Source organism: Carcharodon carcharias, chromosome 5 (genome assembly GCF_017639515.1).
Source record: "Carcharodon carcharias isolate sCarCar2 chromosome 5, sCarCar2.pri, whole genome shotgun sequence".
In the NCBI taxonomy this organism is placed as follows: Eukaryota; Metazoa; Chordata; class Chondrichthyes; order Lamniformes; family Lamnidae; genus Carcharodon; species Carcharodon carcharias.
The window spans coordinates 132,822,719-132,849,766 of NC_054471.1; the positions used below are offsets into that span (position 1 = coordinate 132,822,719).

General features: G+C 43.5%; 1 protein-coding gene across 1 annotated transcript in view; it reads right to left on the reverse strand.

The window, feature by feature from the left end:
• Window positions 1-7,192, reverse strand: part of slc35f1 (solute carrier family 35 member F1) — a 455,916-nt gene extending 448,724 nt beyond the window's left edge. Inside the window, exon 1 of the mRNA XM_041188566.1 lies at window positions 6,889-7,192. Coding sequence (XP_041044500.1) covers window positions 6,889-6,995 — 107 coding nt within the window. The 5' untranslated portion in view covers window positions 6,996-7,192. The remainder of the gene's footprint in view (window positions 1-6,888) is intronic.
• Between the last annotated feature and the right edge of the window lie 19,856 nt (window positions 7,193-27,048).

Genomic DNA, 27,048 nt, shown 5'->3' on the forward strand with positions numbered 1-27,048 from the left:
TGGAGAGATTTGAACTGTTCTCCTTGGAGAAGAGAAGGCTAAGAGGAGATTTGTTAGAGATGCTCAAAATCATAAGGAGGCTGGACAGAGTAGATAGGGAGAAGCTGTTCCCAATCGTAAAAGAATCAAGAACAAGAAGGCACAGGTTTAAAGTGATTTGCAAAAGAAGCAAATGTGACGTGACAAAAAACTTTTTCACACAGCGAGTAGTTCGCGCCTGGAATGCACTGCCTGGAAGTGTGGTGGAGGCAGGTTCAATCGAGGCATTCAAGAGGGCATTAGACGATTATTTGAATAGAAACAATGTGCAGGGGTACAGGGAAAAGGCAGGATAACAGCAGTAGGTCATATTGCTCATTTGGAGGGATGGTGCAGATACGATGGGCCGAATGGCTTCCTTCTGTACCATTAAAGGTCTGTGATTCTGTTAAAAGCATTACAGGATCTCATTCAGTCCAAATGTTTTATTCATTTGTAACCGTGGGGAACACAATGAAAGCCAGAAATTAGTCGACGTGTTCTTGGTCTGAAGTAGGAACCAACAGAGGTGGCGCTTTTATGAACGACACACATTACTGCACATTTACAATAAGGAAGTTAACATGAGGTTACATTTTCTCGTAAAGTGCGCGCCAATCTTTCTGAATGACCTTGGATAGACCAGTATGAAGGGGTAGTACCATTTCAAGACTTGCTTTTTTTTTTGTCAATGGATTGAGAAAATCCCGAGCATTGTTCCACCGTTGCTTAGCAGAACCGTGCTCCTTCCGCATGAAATCAGTTTACAAACAAAACAGGGCAGCATATGTGGCTCACTGGGGTTCAGCGAATAAAGTGCCCAATTACAATTAATTTCTTCATTCCCATCTTTGATTTTATTTTTAAATCTTAAAATGTTCCTGCAGTTTGAGCTCCAGGCTGTCTCTCCCAGAAACGCCAAAAAAAGCAGACCTCATCACTCAGGAACAAGAGGAAGATTAGAACTGGCGACAACTTGAGAAAAAAAGAAGCGCCTCTCCCTCCCCTTGCACCTTTCACAGTAAAGGTGTCCCCAAAGTGGGATGCGGTGTATTAGGATGTAGATCACATCCTTGGAGCTATTGTCCAGCACGAAAGAAAGGTTCATTCATTAAAACTGTAGCAGATGGCTCTGCAACGGACAGAAAGCAGCATGAAACGGGGCCGCCAGCTGGCAGTCGCTGCACCAGCATCATTCAACTGCAGCTGCACATTTACTGCTCCTTTCACTCACCCGCATTCCACGCTGTCACATAGCAGGGATCCCCGAATAAATTGATAAGTGAAGGGGGTTGACTCTGTTGTTCTCCATCACATGCTTTGCTAACAAGGAACTGGCCCACATCCAGTCTTTGTCTTGTGCTCCCATATCAACAAAAAATTAAATAGCACTTACCTCAAATCAAGGCGCCAAATCAAGAATTTAATCTCAGTAAATTACAAGGACAATATTTCTTTGTCACTGAACTATTGGGTGGCAATTCAGCAAGTTGTTAAAACATTGTACTATATATTAAATACATTATCATTGTAAAATCTGTGGCAGCTTGATGGTGTCCCCATCAAGGAACGTCCTATATCGTTTAAATGCCAATGCCTGCCTTTCATTAGTGTAGCAGAGCAGCACATAAAGAAACAATGATAAACTCTCACTGAAGCTGCTTTACTGTGTAAATCTTGTGTATTTATGGTCATTTAGAAATAGCATACAGTATGGTGCATGTCTTTACATTAATGGCACAGTATTAGAATTTAAAGCTGCAGTGATCCATAATTTCATCTTTCCACGCATAAGTATGAACTTATGCAGGCTTAGCTAGTACTAAGTGTTCTCTGCTCCTGGCTGTTTTATTTTTATGTTTGCAGAAGGTTGGATATTTGCAACCCTGCAATTTGTTGAGTTAACTCCTGTCCTACGGCCCCCAGGGCTCCTGCCTGCCACACAGCTAAGAACCAAGGATAAACAGCCAAACCAGCCGCAAAAGTAGACATACCACTCATTATTGACACCAATATCCAATGCAAGCAATTAAGCAACATAAAACTTGAATTGCTGGGAAGGGAGCTAGGAAACATTTTTCACAGCTGTTTTTCTTCATCTTTACTTGTGTGTGGAAGAAATAAATAAGGATTCTACAGCTCTAAGTTTAAGTAAAAAAAAAGGTAATTCTTCCCATTATGCAGTTTCTGCCTTTTTATGCACAATAGCAACTTGCATCATTCTACCACTTACTCTATGCACTGTTAACTCAACTTAACATAAGTAACAACAGGTTCAACTTGATGTATTATCATTTAATAATCCTACTTTTGATTGCAGTGGAATTCATGCAACATTGTTATTCATCGGAAGGGAAAACAATTTGCAACTTTATAAATTACTCTGCTTTCAACTTATTGGTGCAGCCATATTCTACTGCAAGCAAGCCTCTACTGTTGTAGATCATCTTTGAAATACCTGTGGAAGGGGGGCAGGTAATGTCAGTGATGAAATGAACAGGAATAGTGAGAAAACAGTGGAGAAATCGTTATGAAATGTTAATGACAAAGCACATTTGCAGTAAACTGAATCTTTCACAGATTGATGGGAGCGCTCACAGGCTGTTTATCTAACACAACTGTGAGACTATAGACTGGCCAATTCTATCATGAAGTCCCTATTGGTGCAGGCAATCTACAGCAGACATCATAAGTTTTGAACATCAGCCATCTATAACCTGACAATAACGAATGGAAAAATCACACATAGATTGGGATTTATATCACACAAAGAATTATGGTGAAACCTAATGCTGGAGGGGTCCCAGGCACTTCAATCCCCAATGTATACATGTACTGAATTCATTATTGTCACTGTACCTTGTGTTCCATCCTAACTGGAGGCAGGAATAAATTGTTGGCAATTTTTGAAATTGTCTAAACCTACTACTTCAAGGCTTTTCAAATGAAATTGAAATTTTGAATGACAACTAATCACACTGACAGAATCACCTTGCACTAACTTGCACTGATTATGTAATTAACATTCTACAATCAATGTTCCAATTGAGTAAACCAGGGAATTTACAGTAGATTTTAAAAATGGCCAGGCACAGCACTTCTATTAATTGCACAGTAAACTAATGGAGATTGGTTCAACAAGACAAATACTAAGAACATGGTATAAAATGTCAATACTTTATCTGAAGTGACAACTGTTGGTTAAACTTTTACAAATGAATCACATTCCAATTTAATATGCTACTTTTCTTAAAAGCATTACAATGATACTGAAAAATCTTGCAGTCAAGGATCATTTTCATTTTCAGAGATAATTGTGAATACTTTACTAATAATTGCTTTAAGTTAGCTGTGTAGGAAATGCTAAGAAGCTGTTGTCACAAGGGATGCTGTATACCTTTCCAACCAAGAGAGCTGAAATGCAGTCTGTGAAGACACTAAAAAAATACTGTCTCTTCTCCAACATATAATATGCTTATTATACATTTTGGGCTGAACTACGTGTAAATTTATAACAAGCCCAAACATTTTGCATAAATTACATCAGCCTAAAGCAGGCTTCCAAATTGAATATACCGATGCTTTGTTAATTATTGCAGGAATGCACTATTAATTACAACATACAAGTTTCATTTTTATTGACATGTGTTGACTGTATATGAGACAAGGACAACAAATAAAATCCACTTTGAAAGCTGCCCTCTATTCTAAAGAAATGCAAGCTTAGAAGTATCAAAGTGGGTTCATACTCATGCTGTTTACTTTTGCAGAATAAAATTACCTCAGTTTTCACACACACTTCCTCACTGTCCTAATGCTAAGAAACTAGACTTGATTTAGTAACTTAATAAACACATTTATGCAGTTGCCCTTTTCGCATACGTCAGTGATTCTACAAATGTGACTGTTCTCAGCATTTTAAAGAATTATATACTATTTGTCTGCTCATAAAATTTATGGACTTATCATATCCATGAAAAAGTGCAATTATAGCATTGAGTTTCTTAATAGAGTACACAAGAAAATAAGCTCAATTTATAAAAGCATTCTCTTTCTAAAGAAAGAAGTAAGCCTAATTACGTTTCTCAGTCTTCAAAAGGAATGCCACTGAATCTCTGCAAGGAAAGCTGAGCCTACAACAAAGAATGTTGAGTCTATACAAATTTTATATGTTACTAAACAATACACTAAAAGATGAAAAAATCCATTGTTCCATCAGCACGAAGAAGAAAGCTTCCTTCTTAGTGTAATCAAGCAAACTTCTATAGACCTGCTATTCAATTAGGAACAATTCTTGACTGAGAAGCATGGCCATAGCCACTGCTACCTTTCTTCTTCTTGATTTTCTTCCAGCACCTTGAGACACAGGAGGCAGATGAAGCACATGCTTACATGCTTATTCAACATCAAGCATAGCTGAGCAGGAGACTCTCCCGCTCTCACTGCTTGCCATAGGCAGGCTGGGAGGATTTACAGGTTGAAAAATCAATCTGTTTGGTCACATTACGAACAGCCATCAAGTCCTGGACCCAGGGCTTCTGGCCAGAAGCAGGGGCACTGTGCCGCAAGACCTCCACGCTGCTAATTTTAGAGATTGATAGATCAATCACTTACTAGACTCGATACTATAAGTAACTGTATCCCAGTGGTAATAGTGCTACATTGCTTAACTGAGAGTTTCAAGTTTAAATACCAGCCATGATGGGCATTTGCACATAGTATTCATCTGGAAGGCAAGTTTGCCAGTCTTAGTAGCATGGTTGCCTGAGAAGCAGTGTTGGGGAGGTCCTCCCTAACTGCTCAAGTCTGCCTCATAGAGGCTCAAACAAGGAGCAGCATCATATCATCTGTGCAGATATGTTTACAGGCAGAATCCTCTCAACCACAGAAGAGGTGTGAATATAGGGACAAGGAAAGAGAGAACCTAGCAAATAAATTACAAGTTGGAATTTTTAAGGGAAGGTAAAAGAAAAACATAAGTAACCATTTATTCCCACACAAAAACTCTCTGCCTCATTCTTGACTGTTGAATGAAAACTTTAAAGATCACTGCGCCACATAATTGCATGCAGCATGCAAAAGTTAAATGCTTCACAAATATTTATTACACCTCGGTATACAAAATACTGTGGCCAACAGGCTAAAGCTCCACTTGAAATGTGATTAATCAGCAATGAGAAACCCTGGTCTCCGGGAATGTTGAACACCACTGCTGACAACAATCCATTCCAAAGGCAACAATGCTCACTTTAACTGGCCCAATTTCCTGATTTATTAAGGTGGATAAATGGTCTATTTTTTTCTAGTCAGTGAACAAGCAAAAGTGCAGGTTTTTGCAGGTTAGACTCACAACTTGTTTTGGGGAATGCATTTAAATTTGAACTCCAGCTAATACCAGTCCATGTCTAGTTTAAATATCATTGGACATTTGAAAAGGAGTGGGAGACAATCATTATTATGAAACTTATTGACGAGGGAGAAACACAGTTCAACATCAGTTAATTCTTCAACGTGCGTGTCTGGGTAGAATTGATTTATTCTATTTTCAGTGCCTGGGCATGCTACCTAGTTAAATGTGAAGCTGTCCATTAAAATAATCTGACAGTTATCAGTTTTTATAGAAAAACAGAGAAAATAGAAATGTAGGAAAACTGTGAAAAAGACTAAGGTTGAGAATATAATCATAAAATGGTGCTTTTGGAATGATTCCTAACATTCCCAGTGTGCTGTCAGTTACCAGAAAATGTAACAAGACCCAGCATATCAAATAACTACACCGAACAATGGAGGTCCATCATGGACTGCTCGATTTTGGCATGAGTAAAATTTCATTTTTTTAAGTGAATTAGATAAATGCATTTAAAAGAATCACAAGAATCACACTGATGTATGGTGTAAGGAGAATCTAGATTGGGCAGTAAGTGCATCATTACATGATATCGCGTTTGCACTGAAATACTGTTGCATTGTGATGGAGCATTAAGAATATCATCTACTATTTCGTTGCTTTAGCGGGTTTTGAATAATTTGTCTTTTGTTTTATGAGCTTTGGATTGTGAGGAATACCGAAAAACAAACTGATGGATTCTAGGCCGAAATTGATGAGATTTTTTTTTTCCCAGGCAGGGAGTCCCCATTACCGTTTTACGAGCCCTGTCCCCGGTGCACCCTTGCAGAGAGCAAGAAATCTCAGCGATGAAAGAAAAAACCCAGCACACAAAGAACATCAGTGATCATTGCCAGCTTTGGGTTTCGCTGCCTCGTAAGACCTGAGGAGTTGAGGGCGGGGGATGCTCATTAAAAGGATGTTTGGCGATTCGAACCTCAAGTAAATCCACTGTATAAAGTCCCAACTAATTACTCATTCGACTCATGGAAGACTGAGATGCGACTCTAATGTCAGAAATGAGTCAATAAACCTTAGCATCCCTCGCCTGAGCCCAGTATCAGTGAATGGTATCTAGTCACTGGTAAAGTGGGCTGGAGTTATCGAGGGTAATGAATCTGCGGAGACGCTGTTAACTAGCGGGTCAATTTAAATAGAGCTGGATTCATCATGATCATCAGGAATTTGAGTTAATAAGGCGCATCTCCTAACATCACGGTCACTCTAAATACCTTGCACTGTTATAAAATAAAACTGAGGCTGCGTGCGGATTAAAAAACAGACTATCTCTACAATATGAGTCGGAGACAACTTTTTCCCCTTGTAGTGACGGTGGGAGCCGATCCAGCAGCTGTTGAGTGCAGAGTCTAACCACCTACATTGTTTACTGCGGTCTCTTTGAGACAGATTTTAGGGTGTGGGAGGTCCGCTCCGGCTGGACAGGGATCTATCGGGAGAGGGGGGAGGGGGTGTTGGTCTCTTACCTTGTGAATACTTTCCTTATCCTCTGCAGCAGGGTTGGTGATGCGGTGATGGCTTCGGCTGGGATGTTCTCGATGGTAGCAACATGATTGCGCTGCTCGGGGATCATTGCTGGATTAAAATGCAGGGAACATCCTGCACCGTGGGGACCAATGATGGAGGGCCGATTGCACTGAGTCCGCCCGCGTCCTCTTCCCTGCCGAGATGCTGCCTCTTCGATTCGAGCAGCGGATTGAGACAGGGACGAAGGGTTGAGGGGCTGCTGGCAGAGTGTTTGAGGCTGAGGAGCGAACACCTGCTCTGTGCGAGCTGAGGTTCCCATTCTCTCCGGCAGGGGGAGAACGCTGCTCTCCATCCGCTTCGTCCGCTGACACCTGGGACTTGTAGTCAATTTCTGCGGGGCTGTCACTTTCGACCACTCCCCTCCGCCTGAACACACCTCTCAACAAAATGGAAACCCAAGATCCCAGCATCTTATCTGTCATTATCTCCCACTCCATTGCTTTACACTTTGTCAACTGTGCAATGCAAAATCTAATAATTAACAGTCTTTGTTAAACTGTCCTGTAGGACAAATTGGCCATTGCTCCTAGAGGCGTGACGCCCAAGCTCCCCTCCTCCAGAGCTGTTTTCCACAAATGTATCTTCATTTTACTATGTTGTGTGTGTGTAAAAAATGACAATGGTTATTTTCAGATTCACTGATTTTCTCCAATAAATCACATTTGAAAATTATCCCCAGTCAGTTGTGTTTTTTTTTAATTAAAAATTGACACGCCTGATAATTTGACCCAAGTGCTGAGATTTTTGTGAATCTCATGAGATTTGATTCTGTCATCACTTCCAGCTTCACTTGAAGGTAATGGTACCTGGCAAAATTATCTCGTACTGCTGTAGGTCCAGAGTGGGAACATTCATATTGAACTTGAAAGGTTAACTCTGTTTCTCTCTCCACAGTTGCTGCCAGGCCTGCTGAGTTTTCCAGCACTTTCTAGTCCAGTTTTGGAGGGGATAGTTTATTGAATGAGGCATGTGGTTTTAAAACTGTAAACTGAGTACTACTTAGTTAAAGTACTACTTACTGCTTTGTTACATGAAGGCATAAGATGTTAAGGTTAGCAAGGTTTTAATTAATCTTGTCAGTAAAGCAATGCCCCTAATATCCGCTTTTTAAACTCAGTCTCCATTCTTTTATTACACCCCTGTGAACCCCTTTGGGCTATTCCTGCACCATTGGACCCATTAAAGGTGCTACATAAATGCAAGTTGCTGCTGTTTTCTATATACTATTAACAGTCTTGGGTCTTGCATGCATTTCCTATTTATCACCTTTAATTATTTTCATGCTTGGCTATAATGTCATAGAATTTCTTTCAAAATTAAAGGTTGCTGGTTTTTGGTTTGTCATCATGGCTGTGTGTCTTCACATGTTTACATTTTGAGGGAAGATGCTAGAGCTATTCACTGATTGGGGGTGGTGGTGGGGGTGGAATTGCTCCAGTGTTTTGCTGCAGCGAGGAGGTGGCCAGCACAGCTGGCTGAGGAATACAAAACTGAAAAGAACTCCACAATTTTCACTTAGTTGGAGAGTAAAATTGGAACCATGCCCCCACCATCAGCAGAGTCAAAGCTGGATTCCAGGAATGAATCAATGTTGCGCAGGCACAGATGACAGGAAGTATGTGACATGAGATCATCCCATCATCTACATCCTATAATAACTGTCTGCCTAAACCTGAACAAGTATATTATAGGCTTGATGTTATGTTTGGATTCCTGTCTAATCTTTCTCCACCCCACCCAGGCTGTACCAATTTACCATTGTAAGCACTCAGGAAAATCAGCCTAAATGTTTGTGCAGATTTTAAAAATGAGGTGTGCATTTGAATCACTTTCTATATGACACCTTCAGGCCTCCAAAGGTGAGATGCACAGTGATTCTATAGTACTACCTAATCCCCTAAGATCGTCCGCTCTGACCATTGGCTCTCATTCAGCTTTTTCTTCATGCTATATCCAATGCTCCCCCACTCACCTGCTTATTGCATGTCACAAGAACACTAGAAATAGGAGGAGTAGACCAAATGGACCATCGAGCCTGCTCCACCATTCAATACAATCATGGCTGATCTCGGGCTTCAACTCCATTTCCCCACTTGCTCCCCATATCCCGTTGTTCCCTGAGAAACTAAAAATCTGTCTGCACCAGCCTTAAGTGTACTGAACTATGGTGCATCCTCAACCCTCTGGGATACAGAATTTCAAAGATTCACAACCCTTTGAGTGAAGCAATTTCTCCTCATCTCAGTTCTAAATGATCAGCCCCTTATCCTGAGACTGTGCCCCCATGTTTTAGATTCCCAGGCCAGCGGAAACAATCTTTCAGCATGAACATTATCAGGCCCCTTCAGAATTTTCTAGGTTTCAATGTGATCACTACATATTTTTCTAAACTCCAGAGAATATAAGCCAATTTACTTAGCCTTTCATATAGAAAAACACCATCACCCCAAGGAACCTTTGCTGTACCACCCTCACACGCAAATATATCCATTCTTAAATGTTGAGACCAAAACTGTACACAGTATTGCAGATACAGTCTCAGCAAAACCCTGTACAATTATACTTCAATCTCCTTGCAATAACGGCCAACATGCCATTTTCCTTCCTAATTGCTTGCTGTGCCTGCATGCTAGCTTTCTTTGTTCCTTGTTCGAGCACACCCAAGTCTCTTTGAACATCATCTACCAATGACATAGATAGAAGGAGGGATGAGGTCTTGCATCAAGAATTCACAGAGTTAGGCAGTAGACAAAAAAGCAAGACCTCTCGGGTTGTAATCTCTGGATTACTCCCAGGGCCACATGCTAGCGAGCTCAGAAATAGGAAAATAGCGCAGATGAATACGTGGCTTAAGAGTTGGTGCAGAAGGAGGGTTTTAGATTCCTGGATCACTGGGACTGTTTCTGGGGAAGGTGGGACCTCTACAAGTGGGACGGTCTGCATCTGAACCAGAACGGGACTAGCATCCTTGCGGGTGGGTTTGCTAGTGCTGTTGGAATGAGTTTAAACTAAATCGGCAGGGGGAGGGGACACGGAATGTTAGCAGAATAGGGATACATCATAATACATTAAAACAATCAAGTCAGAGAGAGTACAGCTGCACTAAGTTTCAAGGGAGTAAGGCAAGGCTGGATGGTAAGGCAATGCCAGGAGTATTACAGGTAAAACGGATGAGTTAAGGGTGAGGATTGACACGTGGAATTGTGATATATTAGCCATCACTGACATGTGGTTGAGGGAGGGGCAGGATTGGCAACTCAACATTCCGGGATATAGAATCTTCAGGTGAGACAGGGTAGGGGTTTAAAGAGGAGGAGGCATTGCATTATTAGTTAAGGAATCAGTTACTGCAGTAAGGAGAGATGATATCTTGGAGGGTGCATCAAATGAAGATTTGTAGGTAAAGCTTAGGAATAAAAAAAGGGTCAGCCACATTGTTAGGTATTTATTATAGGCGCCCAGATAGGCAGCAAGAAATTGAGGAGCAAATATGTGCACGATTTGTAGAAGTGAGTAAAAACAATAACAATAGGGCGATTATATTAGATGATTTCAACTTTCCCAACATTAATTGGGATAGAAATAGTGTTAAGGGCTTGGATGGAGTGGATTCCTTGAAATGTGTACAGGAGAATATTTTAGGTCAATAGGTAGAGGGTCCAACAAGGGACGGCACAGTGCTGGACCTAATTCTGGGGAATGAAGCCGGACAGGTGGCTGAGGTGGTGTGGGGGAGCATTTTAGTGATAGCGACCACAATATGGTACAATTTAAGCTTGTTATGGACAAAGAAATAGACTATTTGCAAAAAAATGTTTTGGATTGGGGGAGAGCGGATTTTAGTAAAGTAAGGCCAGATCTGGCCAAGGTAGACTGGGAACAGCTACTTGTGGGGAAATCTACAGAGGAGCAGTTGGGGGGGTTGTGGGGGGGGGGGGGGGGGTGGTGGTTGTTCATAAAGGAAATGGGGAGGGTATAGGCTCAACATGTTACCTCTGGGGTGATAGTAAGGAGTAACAAACCCAGAGAGCCATGGATGACCAGAGATATTCAGGATATGATGAGAAGGAAAAGAGAGGCTTTTAGCAGGTACAAGGGAAGCAAATCAGCGGAGGCATCAGTGGAGTACAGAAAGTGCAGGGTGGAGCTTAGGAAAGCAGTTAGGAGAGCAAAGAGGGGATATGAGAAAGCTCTGGCTGGTAAAAGTAGGGAAAATCCCAAGATATTCTATAAGTATATCAATGAGAACAGGGTGACCAGGGAAAGAGTAGGGCCCATAAGGGACCAAGGGGGCAATCTATGGGTGGAGCCAGAGGACATCAGTAGAGTGTTGAATGAATACTTCACATCTGTCTTCAAGAGAATGAGGATGAAGGTATGGAACTCGGGGAGAGAGACTGCGAGGTTCTTGAGCAAATTGATATAGGGAGTGACAAGGTATTGGAGGTGTTGGCAGGCTTAAAAGTGGACAAATCTCCAGGTCCGGATGATTTATGTCCCAGACTGCTGAGGGAGGCAAGGGAGGAGATTGCAGGGGCTCTGACCCAAATTTTTAATTCCTCTCTGGCCACGCGGGAAGTGCCAGAAGACTGGAGACCAGCTAATGTGGTTCCATTATTTAAGAAGGGTTGTAGAGATAAGCCAGGGAACTACAGGCCAGTGAGTCTCACGTCAGTGATAGAGAAACTATTGGAGAAAATTCTGAAGGAGAGAATCTATCTCCAATTGGAGAGGCAAGGTTTGATCAGGGATAGTCAGCAATGCTTTGTCAGAGGGAAGTCATGCCTAACAAATTTGATTGAATTTTTTGAGGAAGTGACCAGGTGTATAGATGAGGGTAGTGCAGTTGATGTAGTTTATATGGATTTCAGCAATGCCTTTGACAGGGTCGCACATGGGAGACTTATAAAGAAGGCAAACGCACATGGGATACAGGGTAATATGATAAGGTGGATTCAAAACTGGCTTAGTTGTAGGAGACAGAGAGTGATGATAGAAGGCTGCTTTAGTGACTGGAAGCCAGTGTCCAGTGGCGTACCACAGGGATCTGTGCTGGGTCCCCTATTATTTGTCATTTATATAAACAACGTAGATGACTATGTGGGGTTTAGGATTAGTAAGTTTGCGGATGACACAAAGATTGGCCAGGTGGTTAACAGTGAAGTTGGGTGTCTTGGGCTACAGGATGATATAGATGGGATGGTCAAATGGGCAGATAGAATTTGGCAGCTAGAATTTAACCTGAAAAGTGTGAGGTAATACACTTTGGAAGGAGTAATTTGACAAGGAAGTATTCAATGAACTGCATGACACTAGGAATTTCTGAGGAACAAAGGGAAATTGGCGTGTGTGTCCATAGATCTCTGAAGACGGAGGGGCATCTTAGTGGGGTGGTGAAAAAGGCATATGGGACACTTGCCTTTATCAATTGAGGCATAGATTACAAAAGTAGGGAGGTCATGTTGCAATTGTATAGAACCTTGATGAGTCCACAGCTGGAGTGCTGTGTGCAGTTCTGGTAGCCACACTATAGGAAGGATGTGATTGCACTGAAGAGGGTGCAGAGGAGATTCACCAGGATGTTGCCTGCGGTGAAACATTTAAGTTATAAAGAGAGGTTGGATAGACTTGGGTTGTGTTCGTTAGAGCAGAGAAGACTGAGGGGTCACTTGATTGAGGTGTACAAGATTATGAGAAGCATGGACAGGGTGAAAAGGGAGCAGCTGTTCCCCTTAGTTGAAGGGTTAGTCACGAGGGGACATAAGTTCAAGGTGAGGGGCAGGAGGCCTAGGGGAGGTGCGAGGAAAAATTTTTTAACCAGGCGGTGGTGACGGTCTGGAATGTGCTGCCTGGGAGGGTGGTGGAGGGGGGTTGCCTCACATCCTTTGAAAAGTACCTGGATGAGCATTTGGCACGTCATAACATTCAAGGCTATGGGCCAAGTGCTGGTAAATGGGATTAGGTAGGTAGGTCAGGTGTTTCTCACCTGTCGGTACAGACTCGATGGGCACTGTGATTCTGTGTGATTCTGAGATCAACACTAACAAGTTTCACACTTTTTACACCTGCCCTGCTCATCTATTTAAGCCCAGTCAAAGAAATGAAGGGGAGAGATGAAAGGGTAGGAGAGAGAGAAGTGAGGGAGAAGTGAGAAGGGAAAAGGGGGAGAGATGAGGAAAAGAGAGAAGGGGGGAAGGCAGAGTAATAACAAAAAGGAGAAATGCAGGAAAAGAGAAAGGGGAAAGGGGGAGAGGTGAAGAGAGACCACAAAAATTTTATGGTGGGTTGGCAGGGGTGAGGGGGGCTGATGACGTTGGTGATAAGGACAGAATATTTCTCATTTGTGGTTCTGCAGTTGGGAGGAATTAGATTTCAAGAGATAAATCTAGATTCCAGTTATCAGAATAGAAAGTGCTATGTAGAAATATTGGAATGCCTTTGATCAGAAAAGGTTTTTCAGTCCATCTGGCAGGCACTGAATACAGTTCGCTACCTTTTATCTGTCAAATAATATTCTCGCCAAATGCCAGTCTAATCCCCCCTTAAAATTATTGATGTCATCAGCATCAATTGCCTCCCTGGGAAGTCCACTTCAAATATTCCCTAGCACAGATAGCGTGGTTATCAGTTAAAGAGCAATTTAGCGGTAGTATTGCAGTATTTTCTGGTTGACTATTCCATGGATTAACTGTAACCTTACTCAGATTGAAATTGAAAATAAATTCACGAAGCAGTGGACTGATTTAACATGCTGGTGCTCTGGAGCACTGCGGTATGGAGTGCAGTTGTAATTCACCATGTGTGACTTCCTGATCTCCCTATTGAGGAGCTGAGAAGTAGAGGCTAAAGTAGATCAGACAACATTAAAGTAAGGCACACTCACACACACACACACAAGTATTAACTCAGGAGTAGCATTGACCTGGGAACAGAATGTCTGCCAGACAGCTTCTCTGGGGGATTTTTCATGATACTAGAAGTCTAAGGCAAAGAGATTAGCTAAAATATAACTCTAGCACAAGAGAAGCATGATGATGAGTTCCAAAGAATAACTCATGCATTAAAGTTACGATGTAGAATACACTTGAAATTGCAAAAAACAAAAAACTTAAAAGATTGCTTTGCAAATAAATGATTTTCTGTAGCAATTGTTTTCAAAGTAAATTGGTATTGAGCTTTTTGATTATAAAGTTTTTCTGGACTAATAAGGGAGCCAAAGGCTATAGGAGGGTTGGCAGGAATGTGGAGTTGGGGCCGTGATCATTTTTGCCATGATCATGTTGAATGGCGGAGCAGGCTCAAGGGGCCAAATGGCCTACTTCTGCTCCTAATTTATACGTTTGTATTTTGATTCTTTGAAAGTGAAACACTTTTCTTTTATTTTGCATGATTCTTCATAGACAACAGTTTACAAAACATCAATTCCAGAATGATTTAGGTCTCACATACGCTCAGAAGCTGCAATTATTCTAAAATGTTTGAGTTAATGATGGGCCCGCTTGCAAACTGTAAGTAACATCTTAATCATTCATTGTAAAGGTTAGGGCTGCACAGGGCAGTGCTGATGCATCAGATTTATGAGGCCATTGGTCCCCTTCCCAATATTGCTGCTATCCCCAAAGGCTCAACTCACTTGTAAAACTATCGCCGATGTTAAAAATCATCAGACGTTCAGGTATTTGAGATATTTACATACCAAACAAAGGGGATTTTCTTTTTGTATCCCTGACCAATTTGGTGATTTGACACTGTATATTATTTTATGAGTATTTAAGGTGCTTACATGAAATTCCTTTGTCCATTATGTTATTGGAGGTGTTCTCACAGTCAATGAGGAGGAGGACAAAAATCAGCAGGACAAATGGAACCTGTGCTATGTAGATTCAGGGCATTACAAAAGTGATGAAGAAGAGGGAAGAAATCAAGGTCAAGTTCAGTCATTAGTTCCTGCAACAACTTTGCCACAAGTCCCTCAACCTTTTTCCCCACTGCTCATCTGCGCAGATATTTTCACCTGAAAGATGATAAGATAGTAGGTTGTCATATTGGTTTTACAGTCATGTATAGGTATCACATGAAAAAAAGGATGACTGAAGAAGTGGTTGTGTTCCCCTTCTGAGTATCATGCCAGTGGGATGAGAGAGGTGACACAGAGCTCCAAAGATGCAACCAGATCTTCACAGGAGCAAGCTACCGTGAGAGGAGAGTGAACTCAGCTCTATGACCCTTTTGTGGAACATAAACAGTTAAGTACCTCTTGCAATACTGATCCTCAGATCACACATTGAAGAGAAACATTGAAGATAAAGCAAGGCATGTTTTCCACCTAGGGAAACCCAGTGGTGGGAAGCAGACTTATGCAGCACCTTGTTATTGATGGAGGTTGTAGTCAGGACATACTTTGTGCTGATTTATTCTACCAAGTAATTATTATTGGCAATGCTGGATAGAATTAAAGAGAGCTGATATGGTGTAATGTTATAGAATGGGTAATGTGTTGAAATATTTGTCATTTATTTGAAGGTGAAGGAGGAGTTGGAGCTCTGGTGCCAAAGGCAGTCTGTGTTGAACGGAAGAGGAAGCTCAGAGATCAATTGAGCCCTGGCGCCTCCAACAATTTCTCTGAGTGATCAGCATGACACTTTTCTCCACATATTGTTGTCTCCAGCAAAGCCCAGATGCAGGTATTTTTGAATGGTGAAGTTGTGCAGAGCATAGGAGGCTAAAACTGTGTGGGACCACAAGCTGGAACATATTGCAGGGCCCTTTCTGAACCAAGGTACCAGATAGTCTAAGGTGCAAATGCATCTGTTTCCCATGCTTCCTCCTCCAGAACCTGCAGGCAAAAATGGAAGGTAATACGGTTACCCAAAGGTCTCATCCAGGCAATACAGAATGACAGTTCCCTGGGGAAAGTTTCATAAAACTGCTTTAAGAATCTCTGAGTAACTTTAGTTCTGGAAACAAGAGATCAGCAAAAAGGAAAATACTGATATTGATGCAAACAGATCAGCTGCTGGAAACAACTGCAAAACTATGAGACAATTTTTAAAATCAGACACCTAACTTTCTGAATTGTGCCGCCTAGAGGTGTTGTGCTGCATCAGGAACACAAATCTGTTAAATTATTCCATATGAGTGCATTTAAGAGTGAAGAACCAACATGGTGAGCATTACTCCCATACAGCACCTGTTTGAAATGGACATTGAAAGATTGCAGTGCTGTTCAGCATTCACAGAATCACAGAATTACAACGCAGAAGCAGGCCATTTGGCCCATCGTGTTTGAACTGGTTCTCCGAATGAGCAACTCACCTAATGCCATTTCCTCGCCTTCTCCCTATAACCCTGTACATTCTTCCTTTTCAGATATCAGTCTAATTTCATTTTGAATGCTTCAGTTGAACCTGCCTCCACCATACTCTCAGGCAGCGCATTCCAAACCCTAACCGCTCGCTATGTGAAGTTTTTTTCCCTCATATCACTTTGGCTTCATTTACTAATTCCTCCAACCGAGGTACTGGTGCCAATGCCTCATGAAATGAGACACATTCCTCCCACAATAATCTTTGAACCACGCATTTTACTCCTTGACTTTATTTACCCTATGCCAGTTTGCCTGTGGCTCAGGTAGTAATCCTGGGATTATTACCTTGGATGTTCTGCTTTTTAATTTAGCTCCTATCTGTGCAAATTCTTTCAGCAGAAACTCCTTTCTAATCCTATCAATGTTGTTGGTACCAACGTGGACGGTGGCAACATGATCCCTTCCCTCCCACTTCAAGTTCCTCTCCAGACCTGAGGAGACGTTCTTAACCCTGGCACCAGGCAGGTAACACAGCCCTCGGTTCTCACATTCACAGCTGCAGAGAACAGTACCTATCCCCCTAATTATACTGGTCCCCTACCACTACCACATTCCTTTTTTTATTCATTCACGGGATGTGGGCTTTACTGGCTGGGCCAGCATTTATTGCCCACCCCTACCTGCCCTTGAGAAGCTGGTGGTGAGCTGCCTTCTTGAACCATTGCAGTCCATGTGGTGTAGGTACACCCACAGTACTGTTAGCAACGGAGTTCCAGGATTTTGACCCAGAAACAGTGAAGGAACGGCGATATATTTCCAAGTCAGGATGGTGAGTGACTTGGAGAGGAACTTCCAGGTGGTGGTGTTCCCATATAGCTGCTGCCCTTATCCTTCTAGCTGGTAGTGGTCATGGGTTTGGAAGGTGCAGTCTAAGGAGCCTTGGTGAATTCCTGCAGTACATCTTGTACATGGTACACACTGCTGCTATTGTGTGTCAGTGGTGGAGGGAGTGAATGTTTGCGGATGTGGTGCCAATCAAGTGGATTGCTTTGACCTGGATGGTGTCCAGCTTCTTCAGTGTTGTAGGAGCTGCACTCATCCAGGCAAGTGGGGAGTATTCCAATCACACTCCTGACATGTGCCTTGTAGATAGTGGACAGTCAGGAGGCAAGTTACTTGTCACACGATTCCTAGGCTCTGACTTGCTCTTGTAGCCACAGTATTTATATGGCTAGTCCAATTCAGTTTCTGGTCAATGGTAACCCCCAGGGTGTTGATGATGGGGGATTCAGTGATGGTAATGCCATTGAACATTAAGGGACGATGGTTGGATTCTCTCTTGTTAGAGATGGTTATTGCCTGACACTTGTGTGGCACAACTGATAATTGCCACTTGTCAGCCCAAGCCTGGATATTGTCCAGGTCTTGCTGCATTTGGACATGGACTGCTTCAGTATCTGAGGAGCTGTGAATGGCGCTGAACATTGTGCAATCATCGAACATCCCCACTTCTGACCTTATGATGGAAGGAAGTTCATTGATGAAGCAGCTGAAGATGGTTGGGCTGAGGACACTACCTGAGGAACTCCTGCAGTGATGTCCTGGAGCTGAGATGACTGACCTCCAACAACCACAACCATCTTCCTTTGCGCTAGGTATGACTCCAACCAGCAGAGAGTTTTCCCCCTGATTCCCATTGACTCATTTCCCTAGGGCTCCTTGATGCCACACTAGTCAAATGCTGCCTTGATGTCAAGGGCAGTCACTCTCACCTCACCTCAGGAGTTCTGCACATTTGTCCATGTTTGAACCAAGGCTGTAACGAGGTCAAGAGCTGAGTGACCCAAACTGGGCATCAGCGAGCAGGTTATTGCTAAGCAAGTGCCATTTGGTAGCACTGTTGATGACCCCTTCCATTACTTTACTGATGATGGAGAGTAGACTGATGGGGCAGTAATTGGCTGGGTTGGATTTGTCCTGGTTTTTGTGTCAGGACATTCCTGGGCAATTTTCCACATAGCCGGGTAGATGCCAGTGTTGTAGCTGCACTGGAACAACTTGGCTAGGGGTGCGGCAAGTTCTGGAGCAAAAGTCTTCAGTACTATTGTCGGAATATTGTCAGGGCCCATAGCCTTTGCAGTATCCATTGCCTTCAGCCGTTTCTTGATATCACATGGAGTGAATCGAATTGGCTGAAGACCACCTGTGATGGTGGGGACCTCCGGAGGAGGCCGCGATGGATCACCCCCTCGGCACTTCTGGCTGAAAACTGTTGTGAATGCTTCAGCCTTATCTTTTGCACTGCTCTGCTAGGCTCCTCCATCATTGAGGATGGGGATATTTATGGAGCCACTTCCTCCAGTGAGTTGTTTAATTGTCCACTGCCATTCACGACTGGATGTGGCATGGCTGCAGAGCTTAGATCTGATCCGGGTTGTGGAATCACTTAGCTCTGTGTATCACTTGCAGCTTATGCTGTTTGGCATGCAAGTAGTCCTGTTTTATAGCTTCACCAGGTTGACACCTCATTCTTAGGTATGCCTAGTATTGCTTCTGGCATGCCCTCCTGCACTCTTCATTGAACCCGGGTTGATCCCCTGGCTTGATGGTAATGGTAGAATGGGGGATATGCCAGTCCATGAGGTTACAGATTGTGTTCGAGTACAATTCTGCTGCTGCTGATGGCCCACAGCGCCTCATGGATTCCCAGCCTTGAGTTGCTAGATCTGTTCGAAATCTATCCCATTTAGCATGGTGGTAGCGCCACACAACACAATGGAGAGTATCCTCAATGTGAAGGCGGGACTTAGTCTTCTCAATGACTGTGTGGTGGTCACTCCTACCGATACTGTCATGGACAGATGCATCTGTGGCAGGCAGGTTGGTGAGGATGAGGTCAAGTATGTTTTTCCCTCTTGTTGGTTCCCTCACCACCTGCCACAGACCTAGTTTTGCAGCTATTTCCTTTAGGGCTCAGCCAGTTTGGTCAGTAGAGATGCTATCAGGCCACTCTTGGTGATGGACATTGAATTCCCCTACCCAGAGAACATCCTGCACCCTTGCCACCCTCAATGCTTCCTCCAAGTGATGTTCAACATGGAGGAGCACTGATTCATCAGCTGAGGGAGTACATGGTAATCAGCAGTTTTCCTTGCCCATGTTTGACCTGATGCCATGAGACTTCATGGGGTCCAGAGTCAATGTTGAGCACTTCCAGGGAAATTCCCTCCTGACTGTATATCACTGTGCTACCACCTCTGCTGGGTCTGTCCTGCTGGTGGGATAGGACATACCCAGAGAAAGTGATGGTGGAGTCTGGGACTTTATCTGTCAGGTATGATTCTGTGAGGATAACTATGTCAGGCTTGACTAGTCCATGAGGCAGCTCTCTCAATTTTGGCACTAGCCCCCCCACCCCCGATATTAGTCAGGAGGACTTTGCAGGGTCGATAGGGCTGCGATTGCCGTTGTTGTTGCCTAGGTCAATGCCACATGGTCCGTCCGGTTTCATTCCTTTTTTGTGCCTTTGTAGCTGTTTGTTACAACTGAGTGGCTTGCTCAGCCATTTCAGAGGGCATTTAAGAGAGAACCACACTTGGGTCTGGAGTCACATGTAGGCCAGACCAGATAAGGACGACAGATTTCCTTCCCTAAAGGGCATTAGTGATTCAAATGGGTATTTACAACAATCAACAATGGTTTCATTGGACTTTCAATTCCAGATTTTTATTGAATTCAAATTCCACCATCTGCCATGTTGGGATTCAAACCCGATGCCCCAGAGCATTACCCTGGGTCTCTGGATTACTAGTCCAGTGACAATACCACTACGCCATCACCTCCCTGGTACTTGAATGGCCTCCTATACCACATTGCTGTGGTCTGTTCACTCAACTTCCCTGCTGTCCTCACTCTTGCCCACACAGCTTGCAAGAACCTTATAACTGTTGGACAATTGCAGGGGCTGAGCCTCCTCGAACCCTAACCCCTGGGTCCCCATACCTGCCTCACCTGCAGTCACACACTCCTGTCCTTGATCACAGACCAAATCTGAATTACCTAATCTGAGGGGTGTGACCGCCTCCTGGAGCAAAGTGTCCAGGTAACTTTCCCCCTCCCTGATCTGGTGCAATGTCTGCAGCTCAAACTCCAGCTCCTCAACTCGGATCCAAAATTCCTCGAGCTACAAATACTTACTACAGATGTGTTCATCCTGGATCACCTTGGTGTCCAGCAGCTCCCACATGATGCAGTAGCAACACATCATCTGTCCTGCCATCACTATCATATTTAATTTAATTTGATTAATCAATTACTCTAGTATCCCTGCTTTTTACACTTGAAAGATCCCCCGCCCTTCACAATTTATTGTAATTATTTTCAGTATCAATCTTACACTTAAGCTATTTTTAAGAAAAAGAGGGAGAAAAAAAGACTAGAGACATAAACACAAAGGCCTTACTTTTACTTTAAAGACTAGAAATACTCACCAATCAGCTGCTTTCCCTGCACTCACGTCACATTGTGGTTCAAGATGTCACTCCACTGCTGGCCTCATTGCAGGTGAGCCTCTCGATCCACGCCTTTTGTTCTCTCCCACTCACCTCTCATTCAAAATATTCTATTTTGAGCCTGAGGAATAGAATAAACTTAATCACTTACCAGATACTCACCTATTCTTCTCCTGTAGCAGAGCAAGAATCAATTTCTGAAGGCTGAAAAAGTTTAGGCAAAAACAACCAATCACCTCTTTCCCTTCCTCCGCTTAACTCCCTGAAGCTGTCAACTCTGGAACTCTATTGTAAATCGCACTCAAGTGCTAAGCCGCACTAAGTTGGCTACTTATATATGGTCCTAATACAAAAGGCCTATCTGAGTCACCTCATGAGGATCCAGTTTCAGCTGGTTCTTAATTAAACTATTCTTTCACTGGAACCCTTGAAAAAACCCTGCTTAAAGCTGGCAAATGAAGAATTTAAATTGTAGATTTCAGTTTAATGCTAACTACAAACAACAAACTAAATTAAGTTTGTACAAAATAAAAAAATAGTTTCTTTCCCAACAACTGCACTCACTCAGTCCGCTCTCTTTTAAAATGAAGCCTCACCGCTCTTCAGGCTCTTTTTAAATGACGCCATCCCGCTCACCATGCTCTTTTTAAAATGAGGTCTCCTCGCTCTCTGCGCTTTTTTTAAATGAAGTCTCCCGGCTGTCTGCTCTTTTTTTAAAATGAAGTCCCCCCCACTCTCTGCATTCTTTAAAAAGGGTTATTACAGGTGAAATGGGGTTATTCCAGAGTCTATAAATCTAGTGAAATGACTCTCTTAAACTACAACATTTACAGTTTGAATTAAACATCTTCATTACCACCAATTTTATTTCTTTTTACTGATGGGAAAATGCCTCACCACCAGCCAGAAATGCCTCACCACCAGCCAGCAAACGTATGGCAGAGTAGTCTTGAAGGGCCTCATATGTTCGTATGTAAGTTTCATACTATACAGTCAAATACGAATAAGCAAACCTCTTGCTAATTGTCACCTATTGCCCTCCATGAACTAATAAAGCAGTGTTCCTACATGTTGAGTACCACTTCGGGTAGCAAAAGAAAAGATTGGGCTTTGTCTTCACGTGAACTGAGCAATGGTCACTTCAGCCAATGATGTCATGGACAGATGGGGATGAACAGGGACAGATGCATGTTTTTTTATATTCTTTCATGGCATATGTGTGTCACTAGCTAGGGATTGCCCATCCCTAATTGCCCTTGAGAAGGTGGTGGTGAGCCACCTTCTTGAGCCTCTGCAGGCCATGTGGTGTAGGTACATCCACAATGCTGTTAGGAAGGGAGTTCCAGGATTTTGGTCCAGTGAAGGAATGGTAACATAGTTCCAAGTCAGGATGGTGAGTGGCTTGGAGGGGAACTTGCAGATGGTGGTCTTCCCATGCGTCTGCTGCCCTTGTCCTTTGAGGTGGTAGAGGTCATGAGTTTGGAAGGTGTTGTTGAAGCAGCATGGCGATTTCCTGCAGTGCATTTTGTAGATGGTACACACTGCTGCCACTGTGCTGGTGGTGAAAGGAGTGAATGTTTAAGGTGGTGGACGTGGTGCTAATCAAGCGGGCTGTTTTGTCCTGAATGGTGTCAAGCATCTTGAGTGTTGTTGGAGCTGCACTCATCCACGCAAGTGTAGATTATTCCTTCACAATCCTGACTTGAGCCTTGTAGATGGTTGACAGGCTTTGGGGAGTCAGGAGGGAGTAAATTGCTGCAGGATTTTCATTCTCTGACCTAAATTGTTGTCACAGTATTTATATGGCTAGTCCAGTTCAGTTTTTCTGTCAATAGTAATCTCCAAGATGTTGATGGTGGGAGGATTCAGTGATGATAATGCCATTGAATGTCAAGGGGTGATGGTTAGATTCTCTCTTGTTGGAGATGGTCATTACCTGGCACTTGTGTGCTTTGAATATTACTTGCCACTTAACAACTCAAGCCTGAATGTTGTCCAGGTTTCCCTGCATTTGGAAATGGACCACTTCAGTAACTGAGGAGTCATGAATGGTACTGAACATTGTGCAAACATTTCTACTTTTGACCTTATAATGGAGGACTGGTCATCAATGAAGCAGCTGAATATGGTTGGGCCTAGGGCACTATCCTGAAGAACTCCTGCAGTGATGTCCTGGAGCTGAGGTGACTGACATCCAAACAATCACAACCATCTTCTTTTGGTATGACTCCAACCAGAGGAAAGTTTTCCCTCTAATTCCAGTTTTGCTAGGGCTCTTTGAAGCCACACTCAGTCAATTGCTGGCTTGATGTCAAGGGCGGTCACTCTTACCTCACCTCTTGAGTTCAGCACTTTTGTCCATGTTTGGAGTAAGGCTATAATGACTTAAGGAGCTGAGTAGCCCTGGCAGAACCCAAACTAAGTGTCAGTGAGCAGGTTATAGCTGAGTAAGTGACGCTTGGTAGCACTATCGATGACCCCTTCCATCACTTTAATGATTTTCGAGAGTAGACTGATGGGGCAAAAAATGGCTGGGTTGGAGTTATCCTGATTTTTGTGGACAGGATATACCTGGACAATTTTCCACATAACCAGGTAGAAGCCAGTGTTGTAGTTGTACTGGAACAGCTTGGCTAGGGGCACAGCAAGTTCTTGAGCACAAATCTTTTGTACAATTTCCAGAATGTTCCTAGGGCCCATAGCCTTTGCACTATCCAGTGCCTTCAGTTGTTTCTTGACATCACATGGAGCAAATTGAATTGGCTGAAGACTGGTATCTGTGATGCTGGGGACCTCAGGAGGATGATCAGGAGGATCATCCACTTAGTACTTCTGGATGAAGATTGATGCAAATGCTTCAGCCTTGTATTTGCATTGATGTGCTGGACTCCCTATCAAATAGGATGGGGATATTTGTGGAACATCCTCCTCTAGTGAATTGTTTAACTCTCCACCACTATTTACAACCAGATGTGGCAGGACTGCAAAGCTTAGATCTGACCCATTGGTTGGGATAAGTGTGGAATCACTTAACTCTGTCTATCGCATGCTGCTTCCGCAGTTTGGCATGCGAGTAGTCCTGTGTTGTAATTTTACTAGGTTGACACCTCATTTTTAAGTATGCCTAGTGCTGTTCCTCGCATGCCTTCTGCACTTTTCATTGAACCAGGGTTGATCCCTCAGTTTGATGGTAATGGTAGAGTGGGAGATATGCCAGACTACGAGGTTACCGACCATGGTTGAATAAAATTCTGCTACAGCTGATGGCCCACAGTGCCTTATGGATGCCCCAGTTTTTACCTGCTAGCTCTGTTCAAAATTCAACCCATCCAGCATGGTGATAATGCCATACAACATGATGGAGGGTATCCTCAATGTGGAGACAGAGCTTTGTCTCCTCAAGGGCTGTGCAGTGATACTGATACTGATCATCAGTATCCTACTGATACTGTCATGGACAGATGCATCTGCAACAGGTAGATTTGTGAGGATGAGGTCAAGTATGTTTCTCCCTCTAGTTGGTTCCCTCACCACCTGCCACAGAGCCAGTTTAGCAGCTATGTCCTTTAGGACTCGGTCAGCTCAGTCAGTAGTGGTGCTACTGAGCCACTCTGGGTGGAGGATGTTGAAGTCCCCCACCCAGTGTTCATTCTGTGCCCTTACCACCCTCAGTGCTTCTTCCATGTGGTGTTGAACATGGAAGAATGATGATTCGTCAGCTGAGCGGAGTCAGTAGGTGGCAACCAGCAGGAGTTTTCCTTGCCCATGTTTGATCTGATACCATGAAGCTTTACGGGGTCCGGAATCAATGTTGAGGACTCCCAGGGCAACTCCCTCCTGACTGTATCGCACTGTACTGCTACCTCTGGTGGGTCTGTCCTGCCGGTGATCAGGACATACCCAGGGATGGTGATTGTGGTGTCTGGGGCATAGTCTGTGAGGTATGATTCCATGAGTATGGTTAGGTCAGGCTGGTGCTTGGCTAGCCTGTGGGACAGCTCTCACAATTTTGGCACAAGCCTCCAGATGCTAGTCAGGAGGTCGTTGCAGTGTCAACAGGGCTGGATATGCCGTTGTGGTTTCCAGTGCCTAGGTTGAGGCCAGGTGGTCCATTTGGTTTCATTTCTTATCAACGTTTCTGTAGCAATTCGATACAATTGGAGAGCATTTCAAAGGGTAGTTAAGAATCGGTCGCATGTCGGCCAGATCAGGTAAAGATGGCAGATTTCCTTCCCTAATGGGCATTGGTGAAGCAACGGGGTTTTTATAATAATCTACAATGGTTTCATGGTTTATTACTGAGACTAGCTTTTAAGTCCCCATTTATGAATTGAATTTAAATTCCACCAGCTGCTATGGTGTGATTTGAACCCATGTCCCCAGAACATTAGCCTGAGCCTCTGGATTACTGGTCCAGAGACATTATCACTATGCTGCCACCTCCCCCATCTGCTAGAGGTAGATTGGCGAAGGTGAGGTCAAGTAGATTTTTCCCTTTTGTTGGTTTCCTCATCACCTGCTGCAGACCAAGTCTGACAGCTCAGTCAGTAGTGGTGCTACCAAGCCGCTCTTGCTAATGGGCATCTAAAACCCCACCCAGAGTATATTCTGTGTTTTTGCCACCCTAATTCGATTCACTGGAAGTGATATCAACAAACAGCTGAAGGCATTGGATACTGCAAAGGCTATGATAAATGCAATGCCATTTTCTCAGAACAATCAATAATGGAGTGATGTTTAAAATCAATTATTTTTACCATCACCTTCGAGGATTTTTTTCACACAATTTACTAAAAGTAAATGATAACAGTCAAAAAGGGTGAGATTGATGACTCCTTTGGATATTTATTTTCTGCTTAATAGCCAGATAAACATAAATGAGATTTTATTGCAGATTTTAGCACAGTAAAGACTTTTTACAATGCACAGCCAAGAGTGACAGTAAAATTCATGATGAAACAAAATATGGTTTGATGTCCAATACATTTAAAGATGAAACGTAATTTTTAGTTAGCTGGAATATTTCAACCATTTTAAGCAGTATCCATGGAGATTTATGCTGACTGGAAACTGAAAAGGTATTAAATATTACTATGACTTACCAAATGACTAAAAAAGCAAAAGAAGATCAGGCAAGATCAAACACAGGGCTGAATTTTCCTAGAATTACTAAGTGTGGTAGCGGGTGGGTAAAATGGAGGCCTACCTGCCAATGAAAATGGCGGGTTTTCACGCTGTACTTTCCCGCCTCATTATATATTCACTCCTACGAAACATACCGTTTCCATCACCCCGCTGTTGCATCACTCCAGCCACCATCTTTAAAAGCCAGCCGCCAGCAAAGTGCTCATCACCACCAGCTCACTGCCGCTGCCCGGAAGACATGGCCAGCAAAGGCAAAAAGACTGCAGCCCCCTGCTTCAACGATAGGTCCCTTGAGCAACTGTTGGATGCCATGGAAGCCTATCGGGAGGTGTTGTACTCCCGCTTTGGCTGCAGGATGGGTAGCAATGTCACCAACCAGGCTTGGGAGGCAGTGGCAGCAGTGGTCAGTGTGAATGTCCTGCAGAGGAGGACAGCCACCCAGTGCTGCAAGAGGATGAATGATCTCCTCCGCTCTGCCAAGGTAAGTCACACTTTTCATCACTCTCAACTCACACACTCACAAACACATCACACACCCACAGGGCCCTCACTCACTGCCATTGCAAGGGACATCACCATTCACTCTTTCACACATATGGTCATTGTCCTCATCCTGCCCATGGGACCACTTACCACCCACACAGGACAGGCATATTTAACATCTGGCCTGACAGGGATCCTGATACACTCTCCTCACCACTATCAGTGCAGGAAAAACTGGCACACAACAGGAGGGAAAGGTCGCAGACAGTTGCAGGGATGCGGGAATTCAAAGTTCTGACAAAATCCGAAAACAGAGCCATCCAGCTAGCTGGCGATGACCGGGACCGGTCCTGTGCTGATGGTGAGGTCGGTGCTGCTCCACCAAGTGAGGATCCAGCAGTGCAATGTCCATCGGACAACCATACCGTGAGTGATGTGTCCTCTTTCACAGGCCACTTCCATGCACTAGTTATCTCCCCTTGCTTTCGCAGGCACATCTGGGAAGCAGCCAACAGAGTCTATGACCCAGAAGCTCCAAGCAAGCTCTCAAGAAACCTTTGAAGAGGAATCTGAAGGCACCCTCCCTGAAGTCCTGTCACAGCGCTCACCCACACCCTCCACCAGCACAGAAACATACACCTCGGTGGGACCTA